The sequence below is a fragment of the Peromyscus eremicus genome, chromosome 10 (genome assembly GCF_949786415.1).
Source record: "Peromyscus eremicus chromosome 10, PerEre_H2_v1, whole genome shotgun sequence".
NCBI classification, from domain to species: Eukaryota; Metazoa; Chordata; class Mammalia; order Rodentia; family Cricetidae; genus Peromyscus; species Peromyscus eremicus.
Window position 1 is genome coordinate 20,784,417 of NC_081426.1, and position 14,634 is coordinate 20,799,050.

At 43.2% G+C, this 14,634-nt stretch overlaps 1 protein-coding gene across 1 annotated transcript in view; it reads right to left on the reverse strand.

Moving 5' to 3' along the window:
• Positions 1 to 14,634, reverse strand: part of Abca13 (ATP binding cassette subfamily A member 13) — a 422,866-nt gene that overhangs the window by 308,080 nt on the left and 100,152 nt on the right. Inside the window, exons 20-23 of the mRNA XM_059275000.1 lie at positions 9,429 to 9,547; positions 4,832 to 4,995; positions 4,057 to 4,136; positions 3,064 to 3,185 (exon numbers count right to left, since the gene is read on the reverse strand). Of these exons, the coding sequence (XP_059130983.1) occupies positions 3,064 to 3,185; positions 4,057 to 4,136; positions 4,832 to 4,995; positions 9,429 to 9,547 (485 nt within the window). The remainder of the gene's footprint in view (positions 1 to 3,063; positions 3,186 to 4,056; positions 4,137 to 4,831; positions 4,996 to 9,428; positions 9,548 to 14,634) is intronic.

The window sequence follows — 14,634 nt, forward strand, 5'->3', positions numbered from 1 at the left end:
CCAGGTGAAGCAAGTGTAAGCAGTTCCCCTCCATGGCCTCTGCACCAGCTCCTGCCTCCAGGTTTCAGCCCCGCTTGTGTTCCTGTCCTGACTTCCTTCGGTGATGAACAGTGATGGGGAAGTGTAAGCCAAATAAACCCTTTCCTCTCCAAATTGCTTTTTGGTCATGGTGTTTTATTATAGCAAGAGAAACACTGATTAAGACAAATGTAAATTTTAAGAAAGTAAAAATCGGGCCAAATGGGGAAAACAGATCTTACATACTTTAGTGAACATCGCTTTGCTCTGGGGCTGAGCTCAGATCTACTGGCATGATAAAGAACCAAACGCAAGAGAGGAGTGTGAGAGGATAGCAGAGGACCATGGGATCCGTCCAGGACTGAGCACAGGGTTGAAGTCAGTGGCGAAGGCAATGTTCAGTGGGTCTGACCCAAGCTCTCACTGTATGACTGGGAAGATCCTGGATTTCCACCTAAAAGCTCCAGTTTCCATGCCTTCATAACAGTAGTAAGAGGATGAAATGCCTCCAAAGGTTGGTTGGGAGCATTGCAAAGATAAGGCTCTGAGAAGCAGGGGATAGGAATGTGAGCACTCAGTAATGCTCCTTAGAGTACGTTTGCGATGATCAGCCAAAATGCACCTTTCACTGGGATACTTCAAGAAAACGAGCATGTGAATTGGCTAGAATCATCAGTTGAAAAAGACACTGCTATTTAAGGCAGCCAGGGGTAGGAATTGAGAGAGAGCTAATCAATCCATTCTGTATTTTCATACTCCTGACTAGAATCATCTCACAGTGGAGCGTCGCTGGGCTCCCTGCCCACTGGGGCAGGCTCCACTAGAGTGGTGCATTATGAAATGGGTAGAAGGGAATCAAGCCCTAGGCAGAAGGTTGGGCTAGACAGGCTTCAGGATCTAGCACTTCTCAGGAGTCTGAGATGTTGGGTTTGGATGACATGATGCCCAGGTTCAAAAAGGAAGGCAAGAAGGAGAGAGACTGCCCATATGAACCCTGGCAAGGAAGGAAAAGCAGCCAGGTATCAACCCTGCCCTTGCCTTCTTCAGTATTGGGATATCTCCAGTACTATGGCTCACAGTATTCCAGGTCCATCCCCAATGTCCCTACTAAGGTCAGCTTCCTGTGATTGCCTGCCTCCATCATTGCATTACATGTGTATCACAGGACATTCATTCTCTTCATTTACACAGTTAGCACTGCATGTTTAATGAGCTGTCCTCACAGAAGGCTGGTTCCTTAGAGCAATGCCTTTGAGGTACAGCTTCAAAGAACCATGCTTGATACACGGGAAGATCTGGAGTGGACAAAAGGAAGAGCAAAGCAAAGGTTTTCGAAACATCCCAAAGGGACCCAGCACCACAAAATGTCCCTTGTAGGCCGCCAGCAACTTGGAATGAGTCCAAAGTGGTGAATTTGTAAATTGAGTAATGAGACTATAGGAAAGAAACCCAGGGACCAGCAAAAGGAGATGGGGCAGCAAACAAAAAGTGGCCATCAACTGATACTCTAGAAGAAAACAGAGCCCAAAGTGTCACCTGCTAAGCAGCTGTGGGTTTGTTTAGACATGTGTACACATTAAAGGGAATAGCCTCATGTGTCTGAAAAATGAGAATGCATTTGTTCAGTCCCCGTCCAATTACCTATGGATCCGTCTAGTTAGGTGACCGCAGTGGTTTACAGAGATGCAGAGAAATGTACACAGATGGGGGTGGGTAGTAACTGCAAAAGCATCTGTGCTGCAATTGGCACTGCATATCCACCCGCTGCCTGCACAGCCCCTATCACCATAGAACGTCAGCGACACCTGGTGGCTGCTTGCTTTTAAGCAGGCCGCCAGGCAGGATTCTTCTGCTCAAACGGAAATGGAATGTAAGGGGTGTGTGTGTGTGTGTGTGTGTGTGTGTGTGTGTGTGTGTGTGTGTGTGAAAGACTACCTAAGAGAGTTTATCAGTAACCCGTCTCCGCAAGCAGCCTTGGGCTGGTGCAAAACTATTCCAGCCACTGCTCCTGTTTCCCGGTAGATGTTCCACACTGCAGTGTTCCAGCTACAGCCGTCACGATTTCCACTGAACTTTGTTGAAGAAATGTTAGCACCGCTTCACTCTCTGCCGAGCTCCCCTCCTCCTCCATCCCCACATTTCCCTGGGCACGTTGTATCTAATGAGATACAATTGATGTTTTTATTGAAAATAGATACTGCCTTTCTTGTGCTAAGTAACTTTGTGATACTATAGTTTGCATTTTTGGATCCCTAGCTTTTCATCTATTTCTTTCTTAATTTAGATGAACTGTCAATGAGTCTACTGACCAAGCTTGTATTTAGCCCCAATTAGTTGGAATTAACATGAAATTAAATTTATATCAGAGCCCGAGTGATTGTCAATTGAAGCACTCGTGGGTTTAAACAAAAAAGAAAAGAAAAAACTATCAGCTAAAGATTCAGGTGGCATTTGCTGTGGCCAACATGATTGCCATCTGCTCCCCTCTCCGCTAATAAGAAATACCTTTACACCATTTGGACAAGTCAAGAGGTAAGTAACACATGATGTAAGGGTTTTAAACTATTCCTTTGTCCACTTCCTTACCCAACACTTCTCAGTCATGCTAGGGAAGCCTGGGCCTGGCACTGCTCATCTGTTATGAGTCATATCCATACCACATGACCAGAGCACACAGTTACTCTCCACCACGGTAGATTATATATTTTTAACTAGCTTTGTTTGGGGATTTGAGATTTATGACACGTATGGAAACATACACAAACTTAATGGACTTCATGCATTAGGATTAGAAATCACTAACGTAAGTGTTGCCAGAAACCTCATCTTTTCTGTCCCAAATGAAGATGATGTGACCAAGTTATGTCACAAGATGTTGACAGCCTTCAGTTCCCTGCTTGTTCACATGTACCCCTCTGCTTTCAACTACGTCATTTGTGCAGCCATGCCTTCCCCAGCTATGAAACAGGGATGAGGAGGCAGAGAAAGGTGGTCAGGGCACCTGCGGCTGTGAGGGCCCCTTCCTGATGAAAAGCAGCCCTGTACCTTTGAATGGGAAATGTGGGCTTCTAGGATGCTGTGGATGGTCTCATCTGAGATGTGGAAGGAGGAGCGAAGGTCCTCGGTTAATTTGGTGATGTTCTTCATCAAATTCTTTATTTTTACATCTGAAGAATACACAAAAGGAAAAGAAATTTTACAAGATATTTTCAGAATTTTTATTGACTTAAAAATATTCGATGTTGCCACCTAAATAAAAAGTTTCCCTCATAGTGCCCAGCTTATCATAGACACTAATTAAAGTTTTACTTTTCCAGGGGGATCTGAGATCACTTCTTATTTAAGTAAATAAAAAACTTCCAGTTATGTGGTATCATCTAGTCAATGGCTGACTCTGAGTCCTGTATGTTTTGAGACTTGCTTTAGAAAGAGCTCTTTCTGAATGAACAGTGACCATGTGCTACAGTGACTTCATCTTTCACTTTCTTAAATAAGAAAATTATCACCTAAGGGCGTGTGAGAGTTCTTCACACTCGTCATTCTAATACTGTGTGAGTTTTAGGGGCTGTGTGGATGGGACAGAGACTCATAGGACAACGTGGTTTGCGAAAGGACAGAAGGTCAGTGAGAAATCCGGACAACAAAAGATTCCTTTCTTTCCTCTACCTGATTTTTGAGACCTCAGGCCTTGGGAATGTCTTTCTGAAGCCTGAATACCTATGACTAGCCATGCTCTAAATGGTTTGGTTGTTTTTGTTTTTAGATAACATATAGTACAACTCTTGCTTTTTGTGTTTTATTTTAATATATTAGAATTAAACACTGAATTTATTTTACTTGTTTTTTTAATTGAAATATAATCACACCATTTCTCCTTCCTTCCCTCCCTTCTAACCCTTTTCTGTCCCCACCCCTTCTCAAAATCAAGTCTTCCTCCTCTTTAACCATATAGCACAACTTCCCTTTTTTATGTTTTATCTTAACAACATGTTGGGCTGAAACACTAAATTTAATCAAGCAAGTTTGGAAACCACATACCCTCTGTGACTGTGAAATTGCTAAGAAACATCATAACAGGAATCTTTGTCATCCAAGTCTCCTTGAGACTTTTGATCAACCTAAAGTGACAAAAAATTACAATGAGACAAGATAAAACAGCAGAAGCAAAGCGGGAGTGAGAAACACTGCCTTGGTTCTGGGAGCCGGACTAGATAACACAGATTCTCCCTGATAAACGGACATAATCTGTCCTCCGATACCATCTCTGTGTGAATTTCATTAACACCAGGGTTCCAACGTGTCCTCAGTCAGTCCAGCCCGCAAATGAATCAGGGTGATGGCATCAAGATGCGCGACAAATGCCTTCTCACAGATGTGGGAAATAGATAAAATAGACTATGGACTATCTGAGAAATTAGTGTAGCCACTGAGAGATGGCCAGTTCTCTGTGCCTACGTCATCTGCAGGATGGAAAGCCTCTGACTCTCTCTTTGGGGCTCACACATCTAGAACACACTGACAAGTTTTAATCAAATATGAAGTGATTTGAAAATATTTGACTGTTCATGTATTTATAGGTAATACCATACTGTCATCCTGAATCACAATATCTGACCCAGTGTCCTGCTCATTATAAAGTTCACCTGATAGTAGAAGTTGATCTTGTGCTTTAACATTTAAAAGTGTATTTATGGAAAGCCCTGGTGTTTGACTACTATGTGGTACCCATTGTCATCTGAAATCAGTAACTTAAACACACATCTGGCTGAGGATTAGGAATACTGGGGAGGGTACAAGTGCCTCTTACACAGACCTGTGTATGTGGTGCTGAACTGTTCCCAGCACGGGCTGGCATGTGCAGCCCTGGCTAGAAGCGTTTTCCAAGCTCCTTTTGAAGCCTTCCAAGGCACTGAAAAGAGTCCTGCTAAGACGTTCACAGTCCAGCTGATCCGGTGAGGACCATATCTTTCTGATTTCCTGGAAAACACAAGAGTGACAAAGATTACAGTATTGAGGCTGGTTCTCAGGTAAACGCAAGTCTCCGGTTATTTCCTAAAGTGTCAGGGAAGGCACCCATTTTCTCTGTGCATGTGCAGTTGTAGAACAGGGAAAGACTGCTTACTTTGCGGTGCTGGACAGAAAGCAAGCCACACCCTGTTTTCTGGCACTTGGGTTCCCAGAATCCCGTTTCCAGCTCCTCTGGGTCACTCACAATTCAATAGGAAAAAAATAAAATGCCAAAAAAAGGGGCACAGACCTGGAAACATGTAGAAATAGCAGGCCTGGAGAGTGGATGTCTACACTGTCAATCATGGAAATGCAAAAAAAAAAAAAATCCGCCCCAAGATTGTTTCCTCAAATCTAAGCTGTCTATTGTTGAAAAGATAAGGAATGATTATATTGAAGATGTGGAGCAAAGGGACCCCTTGTATGCAAAATAGTCTTGCTATTAAAGAAGATAATATATGAGTTCCTCAAAACTACTGTATGATCCCAAACACCCCCTCCTGCGTCTATATCTAATGGAAAGGAAAACAGGCGTGAGAGATGTATCTACATTCTCATGCTCACTGAAGCATCATTCACAATGAGCAAGATGTAGAGTTGACCTGAAGGTCGAATGAGAGATGAACTGATAAAAACAAAAAGCCTTACACATACTATAAGATATTATTCAGCCATGTAAAAGAAAGAATCATGCCATCTGCATCACATATGTGAACCTAGAAGGAATGCTAGCTCAAATAAGTCAATCACCAAAAGGAAAAAAATGCACTTAGACCAGCAAGATGAAGACTGAGAATCCAGCACTGTGGACCACACAGAGCCTTAGCAGGAACAATGGCAGAGCACACTTCTCCTAGAGTATGAAAGAACACTCAGCTTCACCCATTCTTCACTTAGATGTCTGCTGTCATCACGTCTTCATAGATGCAGCCTCCTTCACCATCCCTCTTCACTGCTCTGCAAATGGATATACAGACCTAGCTATTTCCTGAGTATCCCTGTAAGAGCAATGGCAGGCATGCTCCTACAAGACTAAGAGGGCGATACTGTATCTGTCCATTTCTAGCATGTTCCTTTCACATGCTGTGCTTTCTCCTGCTCCTGAGAATGAGGTTCTCACCTAAACGTGTCACAGACCTGATGCCCCCTTCCTCCACAGAGGCCTCTCCTCACAGTATGTTGTGCTGAGACAACTACATTAAGTACAATGAGCATTGACTTACATGCAATACACTTCTGAGAACACAGGGAGAACTCATCTCATCTCTTAGAGCCTCTGCACACATGTTCCCTCCTAGAACTCCCAGCTCATTAATCTGATGCACATATATCACTCCTATTGCTAGTGTTATTCTTAAATTTAACAAAATAATAACTTTGACTTAGAAAGAACTGCAGAGAAATAAGGTGGAGTGCCCTCTCCAGTAACAGGAAGTGATAAAAGAAAAATTTCAACATCCTTCAGCACACACAGGTGGACCATGCTGCAGGTAAGAAGTATCTAACATAAAGACTGAAACTTGACTTTGTTAATCTAGTCTTGAGAGCATGAAGAACAACTATTATTGTTTGTTTTTCACTCTTTTTATTCTTTGGGCTCTTTGGTCTTTGGTCATTGGTCTTTTGGGGACCCACTACCCAGCTCCCAAATAAATCACGTACAGAGGCTTATTCTTAATTATAAATTCCCGACCTTAGCTTGGCTTATTTCTAACCAGCTTTTCTTAACTTTAAATTATCCCATCTATCTTTGGCCTTGGAGCTCTTATCTTTCTCTATTCCTGTATACCTTTTCCTTCCTTCTTATGCTGTGTCTGTCTGTGTAGCTAGGTGGCTGGGTGGCTGGCCCCTGAAGTCCTCCTCCTTCCTCACTTGTTCCTTGCTCTTTCTTCTTTTCCAGATTACTCCTTCTATTTATTCCCTCTGCCTGCCAGCCCCACTTATCCTTTCTCCTGCCTCACTATTGGCCATTGAGCTCTTTATTATACCATCAGGTATTTTAGACAGACACAGTAACACAGAGTTAACAAATGCAACATGAAAGAATGCAACATATTTTTGCATCATTAAACAAATGTTCCACAGCATAAACAAATGTAACACTTCTTAAAATGATATTCTACAACAAACCACCACATGTCAAAGAGAGCACACAAGCCTTCCTTCTCTGAGTGAAGCAGGCCTGCATCACCCAGGCACTAAGCAGATAAGGAGGCACTGCTGGGTCCAAAGGATTAGACTTGAGGAAGTATCCAGAAGACCCCAAGCCAACCTGACATTCCAGCCACATTTTCTGATTCTTGTCAACCCAGAAATGTCCCTGTGTGAGCATTGATGTCTCTTAAAACCTAATTTCAGGTTCCTACTGAGCACAAGACAGTTTCTTTTTGCTGTTGGGAACACAATGTGGGGAAAGATAAGGAGTTGGCGCTCAGAGCTCTCCTCATCTGGATTGGTGAGTGGAGGCCCATGCCAGCACTAAACAAAGTACACAGTAGAATACTTAGACATCTAATGGTTAAACATAGCATCAAACTCTGATTCCCAAGAGCACCCAGCGCCTGCTGATCATCTGACTGGAAAAGGTCACTGTACTACAAAAATAGTGAACACTTAGAACTGTCCCAAGATAAAGCCCAAGTGTTTACCTTATTTCTGGAAAAACACTGCCACTATTCCAGCTTCTCAAGGACTCTAGCTTTTAATTGATGTGGATGGGCCCCATATAAAAATCACACTCTAATTCAGTATAAGTTGGAGCCCCTGGGTGGGATTCCTAAGTATTTGTACACATTAATAAGAAAGGAAACTACCACTCAGGGTCTCATTAGCTGGTAATCTTTGGCATTTGCCAGTGTTCTCAGTAACTTAGGCCCACAATTGGCCAGTACGTATTTAAAAACTATCTTGCCAAGGTGATGGCTTTGTTAGGGGAAGGGGTGCTGGTTTAAGGGACCCCTTTGGCCAGTGATTCATCAAGATATCATGCACTCCAAGGAAACAGCATTTTCCAGATATAAGAGGACTGATGCATATTTTGAACTCACAGAGACTGGGACAGCATACCTAAGACCTGCTCAAACACAAACCAGACAAAAATCCCAGCACTGAGAAGAAGTGTACATAAAGCCCCATCCCTAGCCAATAAACTATTTGCAACTGATACCTGCTGAGAAAGGGAAAATCAGTTTTCACCAATAGAATGCCACTGAATATATCAACCACACTCCAGTGCAGGGTCTATGCTCAGGAGTAGGTGGCCAACACAAAAGGGTCTCCATGTTTTTGGTTTTGTACCTTTTATTTTGTATTGTTTTGTTTGGGTATTTTTGTATTATTGGACTTTTTGTTTGTTTAGATTTTCATTTTGAGAGGGGTGACAAGGATGTAAGGGAGAAAAACAATACAAAGTTGGTTAGGTAAGGAGGTAGGAAGGCTCTGGTAGGAATTAGAGGATGGAAAATGATCAAAATACACTGTATAAATAAAATGATTTGCAGTGGGAGTAGAAGGGAGTCAAGGGAAGATATTGGGGGCAAATATGATAAAGTATATTATATACATGTATAAAATGTCATAATTAAATTCATTGTTATGAATAATTAATATTTGCTAATAAAAATAAAGAAACAAAAAACTATCTTTCCAAAACATTGATGATAGAAAAGTGATACACAATAAACTGATGGATGGATCAGTAGATGAGTAGGTGAGGGATGGATAAACAGATGGATAGATGGGTGGGTGGATGGATGAACAGATTATAGATGAGAGGGGTGATTAAATAGATAAATAGACAGACACATGATAGATAGATAGATAGATAGATAGATAGATAGATAGATAGATAGATAGATAGAGATAGTCAAATGGATGTACAGACAAACTGACAGAGACAATCTGAAAGCACTTGCCAATTCCCCTGGTGTAAACACCCTACTTCCCACAAACATGATGTCACTGAACACAGAGCCAGGAAGCCCTGCTTAGTAGCAAGCACACAGTACCACCATCATGCAGATGACATGAATGCAAATGATCTCAGGACAGAGGCAGTAAAATATATTAAAAAAAAAACTAGGACGTTATGTGTCCCAAGTACTTGTTGCTTTTGCTTTTAGCATATTTATTTAATCGTGTGTCTATAGTTTGAATTGTAATGGTGCAAATGATTAACCATCACTTGTAAAACCCCTAAGACTCTAACAAGCAACTCTCATAGATGAGTACCAGCCAAGCTCTGCATGCTGCAAGTTTTGCTGGGCTCACTCCCATTGTGACCGCACAGCAGAGTTCCTTTGGTTCTCAGGACCATGCTGCAACTACCTTGCCTGAGCCAACACCACTGCTTTACCTGGGCTGTGATGAATGCAAAATGCTCTGAAACATAAAAGAAGACAAACCTGGTAGTGGTGATGTACCAGAGTGACTCCTCGAAGAGCAGATAAGATTAGGTGCCTCATCACATCTCCTTTGCAACTCAGCATAGCACACAGAATGTCCTTAGTCAGGGAAGGGTTTTCTGCCAGAAGAAACAGAAGTTAATGAACAGTTCTCTTTCGACCAGCCCAATCTCAGAAAATTGTTCTTCAAAGATTCAAAATGATCCAAATTCCTAAATATTTCTTAAATCATCAAGATGCACAGGCAAATAAAGGTGAAACTGCACCTTTTGAAACATTTTGATTTTTAATGTATATGTAGTAACTACGATCTTAATAAAATACACTGCCCTTCTATACATACATTTAGATAGTGTAAAATAACTAAATCAAGGTAATCGGCTGTGGTGGTTTGAAAGAGAATGCCCCCATCAACTCAAATGTTGGAATGGTTAGCTCCCAATTGGTGGAACTGTTTGAGAAGGATTAGGGGATGTGGCCTCATTGGAAGAGGTGTGTCACTGGGAGTTGACTTTAAGGCTTCAAAAGTCCATAGCATTCCCAGTTAGCTCTCTCTGCTTTGTGGTTGTGTCTCAGGATTGGAGTGCTCAGCTACTGCTCCAGTGCCATTCCTGCCTGCTGCCATGCTCCCTGCCATGATGGTCACAGACTTCAACCCTCTGAAACTGTAAGCCCCAAAGAATCTTTCTTCTCTAAGTGACCTTGGTCATGGTTTCTTATCACAGCAATAGAAAGTAGCTGAGACATAACTAGCTATGACTTCAAGTATGTATTGTTTCTTGGTACTGAGAACATTCAGAGACCTCTCCCATAGCTGTTCTGAAACACCCAACTGGTTGTGGTAGCCTCCTGGAATAAACCAGTAGTAGACACTCCACTGCAGTTTCTGTAAGAATCTTATAAGTTGTTCCTTGTATCCAACTGCCTCTCTGTCCCTGACAGACACCCTGGCTCTGCAGCCTCTGGTCCCCACCCTTCTACTGCTCATTTCACTAAGTCAACATTAGAGCTTCCACATATGTGAGTATGCAGTGTTGGGCTTTCAATGTCTGGCTTCTTCATTTAACATAATGTCTGGAAGTTCCATTCATGTTGCTGCAAATGACAGAAACCCATTCTTTAAAAGGCCATTATGTATAAATATTATATTCTCTTTATACATTAATGTTATGCTTTTTAAGTCTAAAATGTAAATAAATACTTGTCTGGGCTAAATTAATTGAATATAAATCAATTTACAACCTCTGCCCACCCCCTCAACACATCTTCTCTTCCTGTGCCCCTGTAGGTGGAATTCCCACTCACTGGTCCTTCTCACATGATTTCTGGGATATCCATTCACACTGGTTTGCACAATTTCTTGCCCATTATCCTAGCATGGTTATAATCATTTCACTCTTTCATTCTCAGAACGCTCTTGTGGGAGTATGAATTATATTTGTTGGCTTCCCCATCCTCCACATCAATCTAGTCACATGGGGAAACATCCTTGGTATTCCCTTGGTCAGTCTTCACACCTCCACTCTACTTCCTAATAGCTCTAGATTCTGGGTCTCCATCCAGCACCCTATCTGGTCACACCCAGGAAATTAGCAGACTTCTGGCAGGTACTGGCCACATCTTTCCCGCCCCTGCCATCTATAATCTGCCTTGAGATCAAAAATAGCTGGTCGGTTATAGAAATCTGGAATGTTCCATGCTGTACCCCAGGTTCTTCTCAGCGACTGGTTACCTCTGCCTCCTGATCACTCATAATCTATGTTCTTCATGCCCCATCCCCACCTCATGCCTTTTTCAGGGGACTTCTGCCTCCTTCTAACTAGACACCTCTCAGAACTCAGCCTCACTCTTCCCTCAACTCCCTTCCCTTTTCTCCCTCCCTTCCCTTCCCTTCCTTTCCCTTCCCTTCCCTTCTCTTCCTTTCCCTTCCCATCCCTTCCCCTCCATTCCCTTCCCTTCCCTGGCTGTCCATGGACCTGTGAACAGTGTCAAGAGGGTCACCCCTGCTTTCAGATACTCTTGGCATTTAGCACATGACTAAGTGCCTTCCAGATGCTGGGTCATGATATAAAACAAGGTATATTTTTATGAATAACTAAACTTGTTAATTTTTCAAATAGCAACAGTCCTTAAAATTTAAAAAAAAAAAAAACAGTTTTAGTCTGGGCAGTATACCAAAAGAAGAAATCCAAACCAAACAGGACCCACTCTATCCCAGCATGGTCCTACACCACTGCAATCCCAGCATTCAGGATGCTGAGGCAGGAGGATCACAAATTTATTGCCATCCTAAACCACATAAGGAGACACTGTCTTCCCAACAATGAAAAGATGAATGGCAAGGGAAGGGTGGCCTTTCTTCAAAGTTAGATCACGATGATGCACTTATGAGAAGAGGTGCCAGCCTTCTGGTCACCTGGCCTCTCTCTGCCCCCGTTGTACAGCCAACCCTCAAGGCATCACCACAAGAACATCTAGCAGTCTTGACACTAGCAACAGCTCAGTTGTCACCTGGATCCTCTGCCCTCCAGGGTGCCCTCTTCCTCCACCTCACTTTGCTTCTTAAAGTCTCACTCTAGTCCCTTCTACCTGCACTTGTTCCTCTTCTGACCTTGAAGACATATTAGATATCTATCTTGGCTTCCCAGATCTGCCACCTTTCTCTAGATCTCCACATGTTCCCCAAGCCCTATAGGCTCCACCCATCTCCTCGGCGGGAGAGGTGCATATGCATGTGCGTGCATGCGTGTGCATGTGTGTGTGTTTGTGTGTGTGTGTGTGTGTGTGTGTGTGTGTGTGTGTGTGTGTGTTCCTATGTATGGTGGTGCATATGGAGGCCAGGTGGATGTTGGGTGTCTTTTTTAATCCCTTGTCCATCTTTCTGAGACAACGGCTTTCACTGAACGTCGAGCTAACTGACTAGAGTTATTCCCAGCAAGCTCTGGAGATCTCCTTGTCACTGCCCTTCCCCAGCACGAGGATTACAAGCCCTCACCATCACAACCAACTCTCACATAAGTGCTGGAGATCTGAACTTAAGCCTCATGCTCACATAGCAAGTACTTGGCCCGCTCAGCCCTGTCTCCATCCCTGACCTTGAACTCTTCTTTCCAAGCATGACTCATGCTCTCTGTTCCGCGGTTCACTAATTAGTGAGATGAGAACATGATATGAGTGGATGCCTGGTGACATTTTGTTCCCCTTCCGTGAACTTAGCAGGCTCCGCTATGATCACTGCTGTCATATTTAACACCAGAAGGGACAGAAAAATGATGCTGAACTTAACTCTGCCAACAATGACATTAACAACTCCAACATCGGGGCTCCTTGTGTGATGGAAGACCTATCTGCCTGTCTAGGTCCACTGTACCTCCTACTTTCCTGGATGAGAGCCTGCTGGTTCCACCCTGGTCTCCTACTCTACAGAACAGGGTCTGCTCTAAGGAGGAAAGCGAGGCAGCACTTTCCACAACAGCCATGCCTGAGTGAAATAGAAACACTAAAAATTAATTTCCTAACATCACTTCATGTGTTATATTAATTTAGCATCTGTGATCCAGAATGGCAAAATACATAGAAATCCAGGTACCAATAAGTGTTCCCATTCACTGAAAATTCATTACTTTACCCAACTGTGAAATGTCAAAATAATTGCATCTTCAAACATGGCTGAATTTTATACGCCAGAAAAGGAAGCAGAAAGAGATTTGATTTAATGTCCCCAAGCATGCCTCCCCATGGTGAGATTTTATTGAGCAGCACGCTGTGTGCTTCCACGTGTAATACTTGGTGTTTGGTAATACAGTCCACATTTATAGACATCTCCAGTGGGAAATAAAAATTTAGGTCTACAGATAGAGATAAAGCACTCCCCTACACAACAGTTCTCAGGCTTCAGTGTTCATATGTGTTCACTTTGGCCCGCTGTTCCTCAATTTTTTATGTTTCAACCCAAAAGGTTAGTCAATTCCTGGGATCAAGGAAACATTCGAATTGGAAGGAGAGCAGTGAGTAGACCATAGCTAGTCCTGCCTATTTCTCCTGAGAGCCAGCTCTCAGTAGCCTGGGGCTGCCTTTCCCAGCAGCAGCAGACAGGGAGCCCCACCCTCACCAAGGAAGGAGAGCCAGAATGTGTTCAGCACATACATGTCCCCAGAAAGGGCCCTGGGAGATCACATGGGCTTACACTCTCCTCATATTTAGTCTTCTCAATTGCTCTTTGAAGTAGATGTGAGTTCACCCTCTTTGAAGCTCAAAGAGATTCTGTTGCCTGTCAGCAGGCATGAGGCCCTGAGAACTCAGTCTATTTGATAGCAAGCTCTCTCTTCTTCCAGTAGACCAGATGCCATGACGTCACTGAACAAAGCCAAGTTTAATTCTGTGCCTGCAGACACTCTGGCTGGTAATGCCTTATGGCACATGGAACTAGATTACCTTTACTTACAGTGAGGTAGCCTGGCCTCAATGTGCCCATCCTCCAGCCAGCACCCACTCAATAATCCACTCAGTCCTTTTATAAACATCAGTTGAACGTCTACCGTGCCTATGTCAGGGTCCTTCTAGACACTGGGCAACACATCAGTTAACACATAGACACATCCCTTCAGCCTTTAGGTTTCAGCTGGCATGCCTCTACTTGAGATTTATGTCCCATGGTCTTCTCCTTTCTACCCTTAATTCTCACACACAATATCTTCCTTCAGTTATTACCACTGACAGTATCAAAAAATCACATTTTTTTTAGTTTACATTTTAAAACAAGTATTAGAAGGCTAATTCCTGCCTGAGTCTCATTTCTCCTTCCTTCCAGTTGCAGACAGATGCTCTTCCATACCCCTGAATCCCAGCCATGGCCACCCACACAGGCCAGTGAGTCCACTCTGAGACCAGTGAGCCTTTCTCTCTGATGGTGGACTTTTGTGTGTATTCTTATTCCCCTCATTGGGCAAGCTAGACTCCACTTTGGGATGCCCTCCCCAACCCCACAGCCTGTTCACTTACACCAAATAAGAGCCCAGAGTATGTAGATGGCCCTTCCAGTGTCACTTAAGCTAAGTATTACCACACAGACTGAATGCTTAGCAACACCCCACACAAACAGATGGCACACTGAGGATTTCAAGGAGGGTAACCTGAGTGTCTGAGGGCTCCTGGCTTCTATTCAGGCATTCGCTCATTCAATAAAAGAACATCCGACCAGCATCTC